The sequence below is a fragment of the Pantherophis guttatus genome, chromosome 9 (assembly GCF_059756535.1).
Source record: "Pantherophis guttatus breed Tessera chromosome 9, ASM5975653v1, whole genome shotgun sequence".
In the NCBI taxonomy this organism is placed as follows: Eukaryota; Metazoa; Chordata; class Lepidosauria; order Squamata; family Colubridae; genus Pantherophis; species Pantherophis guttatus.
The window spans coordinates 3,772,974-3,790,762 of NC_142071.1; the positions used below are offsets into that span (position 1 = coordinate 3,772,974).

A 17,789-nucleotide genomic window follows, 5' to 3' on the forward strand; every position below is an offset into this window, starting at 1 on the left:
ATTGCAGAAGGGGATCACATGACCCTGCGACATGGCAACCGTCGTAAATATGAAACAGTCACCAAGTGTTTGAATTTCAATCACATGACCATGAAGATGTTGCAATGGTTATGAAAAAAATTAGTAAGTCATTTTTTTCAGTGTCTTTGTAACTTCGAACGGTTACTATAACGAACTGTTGTAAGTCGAGGACTCTGCTTTGACTTCCCAGTGAAAAGAAGGAGAGAAAAAGAAAACTCCTTTCTTTGCAGTAGTAAAGGATAAAAAACGTCTGTTTTCAAAATTCCCCCCGAGGTCTCTTACCGGTGGAGAGAAAGCGATGAGCAGCGAGAAGCAACTGCGGGGAAATCTTCACTTTCGACTCCGTGTCGTTGTCTTTGAAGGCGGAGAAATCTTTCTTGTCCTTTTTGTGGCTCACACGCTTCCTGGTGCGGTTGTCGGCTACGGTGACAACAAGCGAGGAACAAGTCATTAAAGAACACCCACAATGTTGGCCTCAGCTGCTCAGCCAAACCCGATAAATTAACATCATCGTTTAGCATGATGTGTGAACCTACGTGTTGCATAATTCATCAGACACTATGAAGGGCAATTCGTGGCATCGTGGAAGAGACCAGGGGTGGGCTACTGGGGGTTTGCAGGGGTTCGGGAGAACCTCTAACTACGATTCTGTGCAGTTTGGAGAATCCCCAAATCCCACTCCTGGCTGGCCCCACCCACCCCCTCCCAGGAATCCCCACATGGCCCTTTTTGGATGCAGGGCGTGCACGGAGGCTTGGGGAGGGCGAAAAACGGGCCTACTGGAAGTTTGGGCCCGTTTCCGGCCTCCAGAGGGCCTCCGGAGCCTGGGGAGGCCATTTTCACCCTCCCGGAGGCACAACGAAAACCTCTGGAGCCCAGGGAGGGCAAAAACGCTCCCCCCCATGGTGCAGGAGGCCGACTAGGCCACGCCCACCATGGCCACGCCCACCCAGCAACCAGGCAGAGACACCCTTGCTAAAATTTTTTTTGAAGCCCACCCCTGGAAGAGACCCATTATGAGAAAATAATCTTCATGTCAGGGGCAGGCAGTATTTGGGGGGGCTGGAGTCCATTAGGGATTTTGAAGGTCTGTATCGAGCTGTGTCACAAAATGGCTGCCACGGAAGACTTTACTTTTCCCAGAAGGGCCATCGTGATGGCCGTGGCCAAATTCAAAATGGCTCCTGGCCAGAAGGTTCTCCACCATCCTTCTGTAGATGCCTACAGACAAATAAGGAGGGTCCTAGAGAAGTTTTGCCTTGTCGGCCTATCACAATTACAACTTTTAAATTAAGATGGTATTTTCAAAACGAGTCAGATGGGATAGGTGGACTGATGGACATCCAGGTTGGCCCATGAGGTCACTGTAGTCCCCTTCTAGCGCTTGATATAGATCAAAATCATACTATGGCCATTGACCAGAAGTCCAATACAATTGTTCTGACCTAGCTCTCCAAACACGAGAAACCCTCTAAAGTTAACTCAAAGATTCCTTTATTAGGAGTTCCGGCAGCAAGTTTCTCTCTCACCGCAGGCTAACAAGTCTGTCCGGCAGGGAGATGAATACATGTCTGCCATATCTATTCATCTCCGCCCCCTGTCTTTTATCCCCCAAAGCTAGGTGGGGCTTCCCTAGCAGTGGTGTCTCTTCCGTCCAAAGGACCGGCCCATAGATTTCCACTGCTCTCCTCTCCTCTGCCTTCTACGCATCTACGCGTCAGGCACTTGACCCAGCTGTTCCTCCTCTTCCTCATCAGCCACCTCCAGATCTGGGGGCTGTTGACTCTCCATCTGAGGGCTGACAGACGGCCCAGGCTCCGCCTCTGTTTCTCTCTCTGCCACCTCCATTCCCTCTTCCCCCTCGGAGCTCTCAGGTTGCCTAGATGCTGACCCTCACTCCCACTCCTCCTCCTCCATCTCTGATTCGGCTGCTGGTGGGGCTGGCGGCCGACAGGCCACAACAGCAATAAAATATCATATATAATAAAACATTCATGAATTTTCAAAGGTAAGCAAGGTTACCACTGCAAGCGATGCACTTAACAAAATATATACATTCCTCCCATCGAAAAAAAGGGAAGATTTAAAACGAACTTAACTGTACATATCCGATTCGTCCAGGATCTCTGATTTGATTATCTCCTCAATGACGTCTTCCAGCGTCACCAATCCCAACACTTCATAGAAGGGGTCCCCTTCACCTTCATTGTTGACCTTCTGGACAATAGCCAGGTGTGATTTACCTGTGGAGAGAGAGAGAGAGAGAGAGAGAGAGAGAGAGATACTGGTGACAACCACATTGTAACAAGAGTCACAAGTCAGCAAGCTGGGTCCAGGCTCAAAATCCAGCTGGCAGCTGGCACAGTTTCCCTACAAGAGTTACCGGATACTTTGGGCACAACAAGCTCCTTACGGTCTGTTTTGGAAGGAAGGTTTTGAAGTATTTCTAGCAGGACTACCAGATTCGGTAATAGCTTTGTTCTCTATGCCATCCGTCTGGCAAACTCGCAAGATTCATTTCTCTCGCCATGCACATCTGAACTAGACTGTAATTTGTTTCTCTGTGTCATATATGTGGGATTTTTTTGGGGGGGGCTTTAATTTATATGCCGCCCTTCTCCAGAGACTCAGGGCGGCTTACAAGTCGTTAAGCAATAGCCTTCATCCTTTTGTATATTTATACAAAGTCAGCTTATTGTCCCCCACAAACTTGGTCCTCAATTTACCTACCTTAGAAAGGATGGAAGGCTGAGTCAACCTTGAGCCTGGTGAGATTTGAACTTGCAGTAATTGCAGGCAGCTGATGTTAATAACAGTGCTTTAGTCTGCTGCGCTACAGGCTCTTCATATATATGCATAATTCTATATTTTATTTATTTTTTTGTATTTTGTAGTGTATATTGGAGGTGGTAATTTTTTGATAGCTGTATGCAACAAAATTTCACTTTAATGTATGCTGATTAGTGTACACTCAAAGTGACAATAAAGTTATTATTCTACTCTACTCTACTCTACTCTACTCTACTCTACTCTACTCTACTCTACTCTACTCTACTCTACTCTACACTACACTACACTACACTACACTCTACTCCTGTACTCTACCCTACTCTACGTCTACTCTACTCTACCCTATTATACTCTACTTCTACTGTACTGTACTGTACTCTAATCTACTCTACTCTACCCTACCCTACTCTACTTCTATTCTATACTCTATTCTTTCATCAATATCATGACTGTGGCACCTACCCTGTTTCCCCCAAAATAAGACATTATCCCCTGATAATAAGCCCAATCGGGCTTTTTGAGCGCATGGCAATAAGGCCAAGCACTTATTTCAGGGGTCAAAAAAATATAAGACAGGGTCTTATTTTCGGGGATACACGGTATCTATTCAACATCTTCCCCACACACTTTTTTAGTCTTTTTTAGCTTTTTAAACTGTCAATGGGTTTTAGTTTGAAATTTGGGCCAAAGTCATGTAATTCTTTTAATAATTTTAAATTTTGTATTGGTATGTGTTTTAGTTCTGGCTGTGCACCGCCCTGAGTCCACTAGGAGAAGGGCGGTATACAAATTGAATAAAATAAAGGTAGAGACAGCTCTAGTGGCCTTTTCACGAGACCTGGCTTTCCCCAAACAATAAGCAGTAACGGTGAGAGGGATCTCGAAATCCTAGTAGACAACTGCTTGCAGGTGAGGGCTGTGGAATGCAATTCATACCCAAACGAACGGGCCTTTGTAATGTGAGGCTATTGTTAAATTTAATACATAATTAATTAAAAACACCAACAGTGATACAGCAGCAGGAACACAAGCACTGGAAATAATCGTGTTTAAACAAATGTTTCCCAGATAAAGAGAGCTTCCAATAAATAAACTATTATTAAATTAATCAATTAATTAATGTTATCACAGATCATTATTAAAACAAATGTTTTACAGATATGAAAAGAAAGCTTCTAATAAACTGCTATCATGACATGATAGTATTCCAGTATTTGAGGGCCTCCTACAAAGAGTTGCTGAATAGATTGGACACAACAAGCTCTTTCATCACCATCAGGATTGTGGCACCTATCTATTCAACATCTTCCCCATGCCCCCAAGGTAGAGACATCGCTAACGGCCTTTTCACGAGACCTGGCTTTTCCCAAACAATAAGCAGTGACACTGAGAGGGATCTCGGAGTCCTAGTAGACTAGGGGTCTCCAACCTTGGCAACTTTAAGACTTGTAGACTTCAACCCCCAGAATTCCTCGGCCAGCAAAGTTGCCAACCTGAGGAATTGGCCGGCATTGTTTAGCTGACGGGACCTGGAGAAGACCAACTCTGTGGGATCTTACCGGTCGCTGGGAGCTATGCGGTAGAAGGCGGTCTCGAAGATAACCTGGCCCGGAGCCATGTAGGGCTTTAAAGGTAATAACCAACACCTTGAATTGTGACCGGAGACCAATAAGGAGCCAGTGCAGCTCGCAGAGAATTGGTGTAATGTGGGAGTACCTAGGTGCACCCACGACAGCTCGCGCGGCTGCGTTCTGGACCAACTGTAGTCTCCGAACACTTTTCAAGGGTAGCCCCATGTAGAGCGTGTTGCAATAATCTAACCGTGAGATGACAAGGGCATGAGTAGCCTCCTGATCCAAGTAGGGTCCAATTGGTGCACCAGGCGAACCTGTGCAAAGGTCCCCCTAGCCACAGCTGTCAGATGTTGCTCTAATCTTAGCTGTGAGTCTAGGAGGACACCCAAATTGCGAGCCCATTCTGAGGGGGACAATTTCTCCCCCCCCCCCCCAGAACCAAGGATGGACAGTCAACATGGTCTTTAGGCGGCAATACCCACAGCCACTCGGTCTTGTCTGGGTTAAGTCTGAACCTGTTGACTCCCATCCAGACCCTCACAGCCTCCAGGCACCTTCCAACTCTGTTATTCTGTTATAATAAGGCTGGGATGATCTCTGGCAGGAGTGTAGGTGGTAATGATGTTGTGATTCTCTTTTCATTTGTTTCTTCTTGATTTAATGGAATTGATTTTACCTCCTTCGTCACTGGATAGACTCATGCGTGCATTTTGCTAAGGATGGCTTTGGGGGGGGGGTACCAATCTTAAACTCGGCGCCTTCAGCAATGGAGAGGGCCGACCTGTGATTTTGTAACATGCATGATGCTATGTAGCGTGGGAGGCAGAAGAATTGCCATATCACTCCTTCCGTGGAATGTCTAACAGTCACTGGATCCAGCTGAGCTGTCAATCATAGTCCCCACATGATGTTTTCCAGCTGAGTGGTGAATTGCAGCTTGCAGCAATCCTACTCAACACAACCAAAGGAAGATAGGGGATTGTTGTCCCAACTCATCTGGTGGGCGTCATGTTAGGATTAGAAATAGTGTCCCATGCTTGACTTTGCCCTCCCCTAGCCCTATTCCAGACAATTGGATTTGTCCCATCTTTCATCATGAAGATGCAACTCATCTTAAGACATTCGGACGTATTTCAACAGTTCAGACTGAATAACAGAGTTGGAATGGATTTGGGAGATCTTCTAATCCAGAGGTCTGCAACCTTAAGCGCTCAAAGAGCCATTTGGACCCATTTCCCACAGAGAAGAAAACACCAGGAGCCACAAAACCTGGGTGGGCGTGGCCAACTCAATGTCACTCACTTCCACCAGTCACATGACCCCTCCCTAGCCACACCTACCCAGCCGGTTATTAGGGCAGAGAACCAGTTGTTAAAGAACACCGGGAACCACAAAATCCTTTTGACATTTCTCTCTCTCCCCTCTCTCTCCCTCTCTCTCTGTATCTCTCTATGTCTCTCTCTGTATCTCTCTATGTCTCTCTCTCTCCCTCTCTCTCTGTATCTCTCTATGTCTCTCTCTTTCCCTCTCTCTCTGTATCTCTTTATGTCTCTCTCTCTCCCACTCTCTCTGTATCTCTCTATGTCTCTCTCTCTCTCCCTCTCTCTCTGTATCTCTCTATGTCTCTCTCTCTCCCTCTCTCTCTGTATCTCTCTATGTCTCTCTCTTTCCCTCTCTCTCTGTATCTCTGTCTCTCTCTTTCCCTCTCTCTCTGTATCTCTTTATGTCTCTCTCTCCCTCTCTCTCTGTATCTCTCTATGTCTCTCTTTCCCTCTCTCTCTGTATCTCTTTATGTCTCTCTCTTTCCCTCTCTCTCTGTATCTCTCTATGTCTCTCTCTCTCCCTCTCTCTCTGTATCTTTCTATGTCTCTCTCTTTCCCTCTCTCTCTGTATCTCTTTATGTCTCTCTCTCTCCCTCTCTCTCTGTATCTCTCTATGTCTCTCTTTCCCTCTCTCTCTGTATCTCTTTATCTCTCTTTCCCTCTCTCTCTGTATCTCTCTATGTCTCTCTCTCTCCCTCTCTGTATCTTTCTATGTCTCTCTCTTTCCCTCTCTCTCTGTATCTCTTTATGTCTCTCTCTCTCCCACTCTATCTGTATCTCTCTCTCAAACAACAACCCCAAGCAAGCTCAGAGAGCACCAAGGACCCCCTCGGACAAATGATATTTGATGGGGGGGAAAGGAGAGAAAACGGAATGGGGTGGGGGTGGGAAATTCCACCAGAAAAAAGAGATTTTAGGGCAAGGCAGGGCAAGGAGAAAATTCCCACATAAATACATCCTTTTTTTTAAAAGAAAAAGACACACAACCAGGCCTCTCTATGTTGCACCACGTTCCCTCTCCGGGAGACTCAGGCAACACAATGGGGGATCATTTTGTATAATTCATGCTATTATAGCATTAGAGAAAAAAAGGCAATTAGAGATCTCGGCATGTGGCAATTAGGGAGCAAACCCCCCCCCCCACTCCTGCTTTTCTCGCCGTGGGTGGGACCAGACCTCCCAGGCTCGGCCAGGAGCTTCCGCAGTGGCTGCCGTTGGCGAGAGGATTTTTTATAAGCCAAAAAGTGGGGCTTGGATTCCTCGTCCATGCTCTCCATCAATGCTGGGCTGCTCCCATGAGAATAGCTAGGGGGGGTGGGGATAAGCTGAAATCAGGGACCTCCGGCCTATGTTGCCAGCACTTCTCCTCCAGAGCATCCCACTGTGGTGGGTCCCCACATCAGGGATGGCCGTGGCTCATTGACCAAAAGATAACTGGCCAGATTCCCATTTTCCAGCTGAGTCACAAAACTTTGGTTTTCCACACTGCACCCATCAAAACAGAAATAGAACAACAGAGTTGGGAGGGACCTTGGAGGTCTTCTAGTCTAACCCCCTGCTTAGGCAGGAAGGAAACCATTTCAGACAAATGGTTGTCCAATCTCTTCTTAAAAACTTCCAGTGTTGGAGCATTTACAACTTCTGGTGGCAAGTTGTTCCGCTGATTAATTGTTCTCACTGTCAGGAAATTTCTCCTTAGTTCTAAGTTGCTTCTCTCCTTGATGAGTTTCCACCCATTGCTTCTTGTCCTACTCTCAGGTGCTTTGGAGAATAGCTTGACTCCCTCTTCTTTGTGGCAACCCCTGAGATATTGGAAGACTGCTATCATGTCTCCCTTAGCCGTTCTTTTCATCGAACTAGACATACCCAGTTCCTGCAACTGTTCTTCCTATGTTTTAGCCTCCAGTCCCCAAATCATCTTGGTTGCTCTTCCCTGCACTCTTTCTAGAGTCTCCACATCTTTTTTACATCGTGGCGACCAAAACTGGATGCAGGATTCCAAGTGTGTCCTTATAAAGTGGTATTAAGACTTCACGTGATCTTGATTCTATCCCTCTGTTGATGCAGCCTAGAACTGTGTTGGCTTTTTTTGGCAGCTGCTGCACACGGCTGGCTCATATCTAAATGGTTGTCCACTAGGACTCCAAGATCCCTCTCACAGTTGCTACTACTGAGCAAGGTACCACATATACTGTGCCTGCGCATTTTGTTTCTCTTGCCTAAATGTAGAACCTTGCTTTTTTCACCGTTGAATTTCAGAGCGCTGAGGTAAAACCATACAATGTCTGGTTTTAAGCATAATCGGCAAATCTTGACTGTGAGCAATGGCAGTTGTCTTTCATCCATGTCCACTTCAACCCGCAACTGTTCTAACCTTGCAAGTCCACAATTGGGATGGGTTTTTTTTGCTATCCACCTTTCACTTAGGACTGCCAGTGCAATCCTAAATTGCATTAACAGAGGGATACAATCAAGATCAAGTGAGGTACTAGTACCACTCTATAAAGCCTTAGTAAGACCACACCTAGAATGCTGCATCCAGTTTTGGTCAACACACTATAAAAAAAAAGAAGTTGAGACTCTCTAAAGAGTGCAGAGAAGAGCAACCAAGAGGATTAGGGGACTGGAGGCTAAAACATATGAAGAACTGGTTATATGAACTGGGCCTGGCTAGTCTAGTGAAGAGAAGGACCAGGGCAGACATGATAGCAGTCTTCCAGTATTTGACAGCTGCCACAGAGAGGAGGAAGGGGGTCGAGCTATTTTCCAAAGCACCCGAAAGCCAGACAAGGAACAATGGATGGAAACTGATCAAGGAGATTTTCAACCTAGAAATAAGGACGAATTCTCTGACAATAGGAACAATTAACCCATGGAACAGAAGTTGCCTTCAGAAGTTGTGGGAGCTTCATCCCTGGAAGTTTTCAAGAAGAGACTGGACTGCCATATGTCAGAAAGGGTGTAGGGCAGTGATGGCTAACCTTTTTGCCATCGCGTGCCAGGAAGGGAGGGGGCAGGGGAGGTTCGCGTGCACGCGTGCCCACACCCATACTTCTATGTGCCCCGCCCTGCCCCTGTGCACGTGATCCCTCCTCCCCCCGCTCCTGGCACGCGATGGCCCAGTAGGCCCGTTTTCTTTCTCACCTGGCTCCAGATCCTTTCTATGCATCTGGGGAGGGCGAAAACAGCCTTCCCCACACCTCGGAGGCCCTCCGGAGGCCCAAAACGGCCCGTTTTCCAAGTTTCAGTTGGACAGGAAGTGACTTTTTTGCTGTCCCCAGCCTCCGGAGACTCCTAGAGAGGCTGAGAGCTGAGCTGGCATGCCAGGCGACATGGCTCCACATGCCACCTGTGGCACACGTGCCATAGGTTTGCTTGGGAGGCCCTACACCCGGATTAGATGATCCACAAGGTCCCTTCCAACCCTGTTAATCTGTAAAAAAACCCTCCCCATTAAATCAGAAAGAGGAAAAACAAGATTTCTTTCACTGTAAAACCAAAGGTCGCCCAAAACAATTCTTCAAAGGAACTTCCCTGGGAGGAGCACACGCATGACGCACGACCAGGCCGACCAAATTAAAAAAAAAAAAGGATGGGGAAAATTGGTGTTTGGCAACTGCCGTTCAACGTTCTTCTCTTGTGTTTTTCGTAAGCAATCAACATTTGACAGCAAAGCATATTGGTTTACCAGTTTTTTCTTGCGGGTTGGGGAGGAGGATATTGCCGGAGCTCACCTGGATAAGGGAGGACGAAACAAACCTAGAAGAAACCGAGGTTGGGCTGTAGGAAGGTTGTCCATCTTATGCAGGACTTATGTTCTGTTGGCATCTAAATCTCCGGAAGCATGAAGAATATAGAATCATAGGGCTGGAAGAGACCTCGGAGCTCTTTTAGTCCAGAGGTGTCCAACCTTGGCAACTTTAAGACTTGTGGACTTCAACTCCCAGAATTCTTTGCTGGCTGAGGAATTCTGGGAGTTGAAGTCCACAAGTCTTAAAGTTGCCAAGGTTGGAGACCCCTGCCTCCTGCAGGAGACCTTATACCATTCCGGTCAGTGGTTGTCCATTCTATTTTTTGAACCCCTCCAACGATGGAGCACCCACAGCTTCTGGAGGCAAGCTATTCCGTTGATTAATTTGTTCTCACTCTCAGAAAATTTCTTCTTTATTCTAAGTCGGATCTCTCTTTGACGAGCTTCCACCCATTACTTCTCGTCCTGCCCTCAGGAGATTTGGAGAATAAGTCAATCCTCTCTTCACTCCATAGCTCCAATAGGTAGATGTGGGGTCCCAGCACCCATGGCTGAGCAAACGGGGAATACGTTGAAAAGGAGTACAATATTAACAAGTTGAGGTTCCAGAACTCCCCAAATTCAGACACAACCTCCCCGCACCCACTGGAAAATTAGTATCCATCTCTAAGCATCCATCTGATGGATAGCCATCTCAAAGTCAATCAAGTCAATATCCATCTCAAAGTTAATCAAGGCCATTTGGTAGCACAGAGAGGTCTACTTTGGAATCAAGGCTACTGTAGGATATGGTCCATCAACGGCAGCCATGACACAGATTAAAGCCAGGCAGTGTTTCAAACATGCAGGTAGTCCTTGACTTATGACCGGTCCTCACACTTTCAACTGTTGCAGTGTCTCCACAAATCATGTGGTCCCAAAGCTGAGTGTTTGGCAACCAGCTTGCTTTTACAGAAGTCCCAGCATCCCGCAGCCAGTTGATGGCCGTTGGTGACCTTCCCAGGTGGCTGTTCTAACCAGCAAAGTCAACGGGGACATGGGCAGGCAAAGTAGCAAGTCTTGATCATGCGATGCCTTGCTTAATGCCTCAATGATGATTTTTTTTCCAGTCCAAATGTGGTCATATGTCAAGGACTATCTGTACGTCATAAGCTCCATCAGGCGAAAGCTGAAAAAGTGTTGTTGTTAAGTTGCGAAGTCGTGTCTGACCCATCACGACCCCATGGACAACGTTCCTCCAGACCTTCCTGTCCTCTACCATCCTCTGGAGTCCATTTAAGCTCACGCCGACTGCTTCAGGGACTCCATCCAGCCACCTCATTCTCTGCCGTCCCCTTCTTCTTTTGCCCTCCATCTTTCCCAGCATTAGGCTCTTCTCCAGGGAGTCCTTCCTTCTCATTAGGTGGCCAAGGTATTTGAGTTTCCTCTTCAGGATCTGGCCTTCTAAAGAGCAGTCAGGGTTGATCTCCTCTAGGACTGACCGGTTGATCTCCTCTGGGACTGATCAAAGTCCAGATATTGTTAGTTGCGCAGTTGTGTCCGACCCATCGCGACCCCATGGACAATGTTCCTCCAGGCCTTCCTGTCCTCTACCATCCTCTGGAGTCCATTTAAGCTCACGCCGACTGCTTCAGGGACTCCATCCAGCCACCTCCTTCTCTGCCGTCCCCTTCTTCTTTTGCCCTCCATCGTTCCCAACATTAGGCTCTTCTTCCTTCTCATTAGGTGGCTAAAGTATTTGAGTTTCCTCTTCAGGATCTGGCCTTCTAAAGAGCAGTCAGGGTTGATCTCCTCTAGGACTGACCGGTTGGATGGCCTTGTAGTCCAAGGGACTCGCAGGAGTCTTCTCCAGCACCAGAGTTCAAAGGCTTCCATTCTTTGGCGCTCAGCCTTCCTTATGATCCAACTTTGACAGCCATCCATTGCAACTGGGAAAACCATTGACTATACGCACTTTTGTTGGCAGGGTGATGTCTCTGCTTTTTAGTAAGCTATCTAGATTTGCCATGGCTTTCCTCCTCAGGAGCAAGCGTCTTTTAACTTCTTGGCTGCAATCCCCATCTGCGGTGATCTTGGAGCCCAGGAAAATAATATCTGTCACTCTTTCCATTTCTTCCCCAGGAGCTGAGAAAATACTTCCACACAAAATTTCTTATCCACCCGCTTGGAGAAAGAATTACCCCTCGTTTTATGGTCGAACGAGCAGATCAATTTCAAACATCGAACCTGGATCTTGGCATCCTAGGAGCCCCACATGCGAAGTGCGACACTAGGCCAGGATCCGACAGAGAAGCCAACCTTAAGAAGCAAGAGGCTGACTTCTCTTGGGGTTCCCTTCTCACTCAGCTCCTCTCTGCTAGATAAACCGAGGATTAAAGGGTTTAGGAGGGGGTAGGAAACCTACAAGTAAACAGTTGGTGGGTGGTACAGGCCTCAAGGCACTTGGAGAGAAGGAGCGGGGCCGGTTTAAAAAAAAAATAAAATCAGAGCTCTGGTAAGACCACAGGACAAAGCAGAGACTAAACTGGTGGGGTTTTTCTCTGGCCTCAGGGGTGGAAAAAGACACGGGAATAACAGAATGTCACTTATGCATCTGGTTATACTGGTTCATCCAACTCACTGTTGCTGTTTTTGTGTTTATTGAGGGCTGCGGGGAGGAATCTATCCCAGTCCTGGGAATTTATTTTTATTTATTTTATTTTTTATTTGATTTATATGCCGCCCTTCTCCGGAGACTCAGGGCGGCTTACAATGCATTAAGCAATAGCCTTCATACTTTTGTATATTTATACAAAGTCAGCTTATTGCCCCCACAAACTGGGTCCTCAATTTACCTACCTTAGAAAGGATGGAAGGCTGAGTCAACCTTGAGCCTTGGCGAGATTCGAACCAGCAGTAATTGCAGGCAGCTGTGTTAATAACAGGGTGCTTTAGACCACTGTACTATCAAGGCTCCTAGGACAAACCTAGAATAAACCTAGGACACTGACGGTGAACCTTTTTGGCACAGAGTGCCCAAACTTTGCGCCCCGTTTTGGCTCCCAGCAGTGGTGAAATCCAATTTTTTTTTTACTACTGGTTCTATGGGTGTGGCTTGGTGGGCGTGGCAGGGGAAGGATACTGCAAAATCTCCATTCCCACCCTACTCCAGGGGAAGGATACTGCACAATCTTCATTCCCACCCCACTGTGGGGTCAGCCAGAGGTGGTATTTGCTGGTTCGTCAAACTACTCAAAACTTCCGCTACTGGTTCTCCGAACTCCTCAAAATTTCCGCTACCAGTTCTCCCGAATCTGCTGGATTTCACCCCTGGCTCCCAGGTAAGTGCAGGGAGGCCTACTAGGCCCAAAATGGGGTGTGGCCTGTTTTTGCTCCCAGAGGGTGCAGGAGGCCATCTGCTGCCTGCCACACCCCCTGGCCACGCCAACCATGGCCACGCCCACCCAGCCGGTCATAAGGGCAGAGAACCGGTTGTTAAATTATTTGAATCCCACCATTGCAGGTTCTAAGGCAGAGAGGTGTGCCCGAATGCGAGACTATTTTGCAGTCTTGGAACTTATCTGAATGATGCACCGCATGAGTGATGTGCAACGTGAAAAAAACACATGTGCACACCAAGTGAAACAAAATAAGCTGGCATAACATTGAGGCCATGTGCTAAGCTTGCTGACTCGTAAGTAAATCTGGTTTCAATTCAAGGAGAGTGTGTAGATACAATTACTTTCCCGTTGCTAATTCAGCTTTTTTGAACATGATACAAGTTACTTGGCCTAGTCTGGGAGGCAGTGTGTTTTAGATGCGGACGGACCCTTAGAGACCATCAAAGCCTCTTCAACAAGTCCATTTCAGTTGCATTCACAAGAATTCTACCTAGAAATATCTAGACTGAACAGCCAAGAAGGAGATGCAGACAGAGATAAAGATCCAAGAGGAATATGGGAGGCAAGTCAAAAAAAAAAGCATAGCAATTAAAGTATTGAAGCGGGCAAGAGACGATGGATAGATGATTTCTCCTTTTTGTTGTTGTTCTGACTTGCTTCTCTGTTTCTCTCGCTTTCTTTTCTTTTTTTAGGTAGGTGACATGACTAGAAGTTAGGTAGGATAGAAAGAAAATGTTTTTTTTAATAAAGAGTGACATGATTAAAAGTTAGAATAAGAGATAGAAATAAGAGAAGGGGGAATATTACCGTGTTTCCCCAAAAATAAGACCCTGTCTTATATTTTTTTTGAACCCTGAAATAAGTGCTTGGTCTTATTGCCATGTGCTCAAAAGCCCGATTGGGCGTATTATCAGGGGATGTCTTATTTTGGGGGAAACCCGGTAGTGTATACACTTTTATATAATAAAATAAAAGCAGTAACGAGAAAACAAGGAATAATTGGATAATGACAGACTGCAACTTAATATAAATGTGTATTATTAATAAAAATATATAAGTTGATTGAATGTAATAACTATGATTCATTCTACTAGTATTAGAATGTATGGCATTCTATCATACATATCACGCATTGATATGTTTGTAAAAAATTAAATAAAAAATAAAAAACTTGGGGGGGGGAAGAATTTATCTGTTTTAACTTAATTTGAAATTGTGGGTTGTCTCGAGTGGTTTACAGGCAGCACAGTTAAGTTAGCAAGCCATCAGAGTAACCAACAATAATCCACGCGATAAGCTCTTCAAACAAGGCAGGATGGGCCTTCCAAAAACGTCAGATGTTCGCCACCCTTACAAATCAGAAACCCACATGTCTGAAAGGATGGGCAACTTTCTCCAAGCCGAGAAACATTTTGCAAGATCCGTTCCCCATGATTCGTTGTGCGCACAATTGCTTCTTTCAGAGAAGCTGGATGTCACCCACCACCACCCCCAAAGAAAGCAACCGCAGCTTGGATCTTGGAAGGCTTAGTTAAACAATTTCACCACTTAGGAAAGGAGGAGGAAATGTGTAGTTTGGGGAAATACGTGGCTTCTTAATAGCGCCTGTCAAAAAAAAAAAAAAAGTATTGTTATAATCCTTGATTGCAAACCGAATATGAGTCAGCGGCATGATGTGGCTTCAAAAAAGAAGACAATAGCATTCACAGAGGTATAATTTCCAGATCACGGAAAGTAATTGGTTCACTTTATTCTGCGTTGGTAGAACCCCACCTTGAATGCCGTCTGCGGTTACGGGCACCAAACTTTTAAGAAAGAGTCAAACCAACTAAAACAAGGGCAGAGGTCCAAGGACGGGGATAAAAAAGACCTATGAAAAGAGAATGAAAGAACTGGGAATCACTCTAGAAATAAGGATACATTTCCCAGACAGTTAAAACCATTAATCAGTGGAACAACTTGCCTCCAGAAATTCCCTAATAGTGAGAGCAATTGACTAACTCAGGAGTCAGGAACCTGTGGCTCTGGAGCCGCATGTGGCTCTTTCACCCCTCTGCTGCGGCTCCCCGTCACTCAAAATATGCGTCACAACCGCCAATGTGCGACACCCGCCGGCACGAGATTTATTGAGCTTTTCAACCTCCAGTAGGCCAGCCATGGATAAATCCAAGAAAAGAAAAGTTTCAGAAGAAAACAGAACGTTTAATTCAACTACATATGCTAGTTTTGTGGCCGCTCAAGAAATAGTCAGGCACCGGAAGGGTTTTGTGACTCCCGGTGTTTTCTTTTCAGTGGGAAACGGGTCCAAATGGCTCTTTCGAGTGTTTAAGGTTGCAAAACCCTGGACTAACTGAATGGCTTGCCCCAGAAATTGTGAATGCTCCATCACTGGAAGTTTTCAAGAAGAGATTAAACAACCATTTGTCTGAAATGGTAGAGTTTCCTGCTTGAGCAGTGGATTCAGAGGTGGGGTTTCAGCAGGTTCTGACCAGTTCTGGAGAACCGGGAGCGGAAATTTTGAGTAGTTCGGAGAACCAGTAAAAACCACTTCTGACTGCCCCCTCCCCCCAATCTATTCTCTGCCTCCCGAGTTCCAGCTCATTGGGAGGAAATGGGGATTTTGCAGTAACCTTCCCCTGGATTGGGGAGGGAATGGAGATTTTTATCCTTCCCCTGCCATGCCCACCAAACCACGCCACGCCGACCAAGCCACACCCACAGAACCGGTAGTAAAAAATTTTGAAACCCATCACTGAGTGATGTGGGTTGGACTAGAAGACCTCCAAGGTCCCTCCCAACTCGGTCATTCAGTTCTGTTATATTCTGAGAAGTAGAGAAGAGAGATCTATAGAAGCCACCACTACTCATAACGATTCTGAGAGGCGCACAAGTTAAAAGCAAATCCAGGGCAATAAAAGCCCATTTTAGGTGACAAAACTAGCAAATATGGGAAGGTGGTTGGTTGCTGGAGAAGAGTTTCCAATCAAGTGTCTTAATTCCAGGTCTAACCGCAAGACCAATTTGATCGAGAGATGGTGAGATCTTGGACGTGATCAAGTCTGGGTTGGACACCAACGGTCAGGAGATTTTGGGAGGTCCTTGGTGCTCTCTGAGCTCCCCTGTTTTCTTGCAGAGTTTTCATCACCTAAACCAGGTAACATCATCAGAGCTAGAAGAGTGTAGGGTTTGATCTACTCTCTCATAAACCCCAAATCTACTCCCTTCTAGCACTGATGGTGTTACCTAGTTTGGTAATAAAGCGTCTACAAGAAACAACCAAGCTCAGAGAGCAGCAAAGACCCTACAATCCTTTTCCTCCTCCTCCTCCTCCTCCTCCTCCTCCTCCTCCTCCTCCTCCTCTTTTCCACAACCTTCACTCCCTTCTAGCACTGATGAGATAACCAAGTTTGGTAATGAAGCATCTGCAAAAAAAAACAACCAAATTCAGAGAGCACCAAAGACCCCCTCATTTTCAACCCTGAGCTACAAATATTCTCCTTTATTAGGAGACTTCAACTGGTATTTCTTCTCCAAAGAGGAGCTTGGACTCAGAGTTAAGATTAAGGATTTTATGATTCCATGAACCCCGGCCACAAATTTATGAGGAAATGCCGAGCCCAAGTTCTGAAGAGCTGCAGAGGTCTCCTGTGATCTAACCCCCTTTTCATTTTCTCAGCTGCGCAATAGATACAAGGGGAATTCAGCTGGTCTGATGTGTCCGAAGGCTGCGTTCTGTTTCCTCTCACATCCTTCCTGGGATCCCAGACAACCGTATCTGAAGCGGATTAAGTAACGCAAACTCTACATCCAAAAATAGGCAAGGATGACCTCACCTGATGAGCAAAGCGGGGCACGGAGCCTAAGGTTAACCCATCTGCAAGATGCTAGGCTTTGCGTCTCCAAATAAATCCTGGCGGTGACCATGGACTCATCCCTTAAGTGCTGGAAGCTTGATAGTGAAACAGCAATAACTGGCATTAATCCACCAGATTGAATCGCAATAGAGATGGGAGGGACCTTAGAGGTCTTCTATTCGAGCCCCCTACTCAAGCAGGAGCTATACCGTTTCAGACAAGTGGCTGTCCAGTCTCTTCTTAAAAACCTCCAGTGATGAAGCACCCACAATTTCTGGTGGCAAGCTGTTCCACTGGTTAATTGTCTTCACTGTTAGGAAGTTTCTCCTTAATTCCAGGTTGCTCCTCTCTTTGATGAGTTTCCAACTATTGTTTCTTCTCCTGCCCTCCAGTTCTTTGGAGAATAATTTGATCCTGTGTTCTGCCCCAGCTACGGACCCCAAAGAACGCAGCACACACAAAGTCCGTACAAACCTTAGTTTACTAATTAAGGACTACTAATGAGCTTTCTTAGTAGTTGTTCGAACACAAGTACAGTTTAAATCAGTCTTTTCTGAACAAGGGCTGTTAATTTAACTTCATTAATAGCCGACAAGAATCCAAAGAATAATAACTCGATTCTGAGGCACGGTATTTCAGATAACCGTAATCTTTACTGTGGTTGACAGAATGCCCAGAAGCAATTTGCAGGAAAACTGACAAGAGAGAAACAAGAGCCGAATCAAACATTTCTGGAATCAAGACGCGAAGGAATATGAACGAAGTTGTTCCCTGCAAATTGCCTCAGTCGTCGTCCTTCCTTAAATAGGCTAAGGGAGTGGCCAATTAGCCCCAAGCCTTACTCTCGAGGAGACCTCCTCCTGAGGAGCCACTCCTGCCTTTTAACAGCTCTGCATGCTCGTGCATCGAGAAGAAGCTCCTCCTCTTCTTCCTCTTCACTTAAGGGAGCTTCTGAAGGCCCTGGCTGAATCTCCGCCTCTGGCACCACATCTTCTCCAGCCTCCTCATTGTCTGACTCGAGTGCCAGCTGCACAGGCTGCTGGCACAGCACCACACCAGCCTCCTCGCTGTCGGAATCAGCTACTAACTGCACAGGC

At 46.2% G+C, this 17,789-nt stretch overlaps 1 protein-coding gene across 2 annotated transcripts in view; it reads right to left on the reverse strand.

The window, feature by feature from the left end:
* CNNM4 (cyclin and CBS domain divalent metal cation transport mediator 4) overlaps positions 1 to 17,789 on the reverse strand; it is a 62,129-nt gene that overhangs the window by 21,928 nt on the left and 22,412 nt on the right. For both annotated transcript variants that reach the window (XM_060683536.2, XM_060683537.2), the window contains exons 2-3: positions 2,121 to 2,264; positions 304 to 441 (exon numbers count right to left, since the gene is read on the reverse strand). In XM_060683536.2, the coding sequence (XP_060539519.2) occupies positions 304 to 441; positions 2,121 to 2,264 (282 nt within the window). The remainder of the gene's footprint in view (positions 1 to 303; positions 442 to 2,120; positions 2,265 to 17,789) is intronic.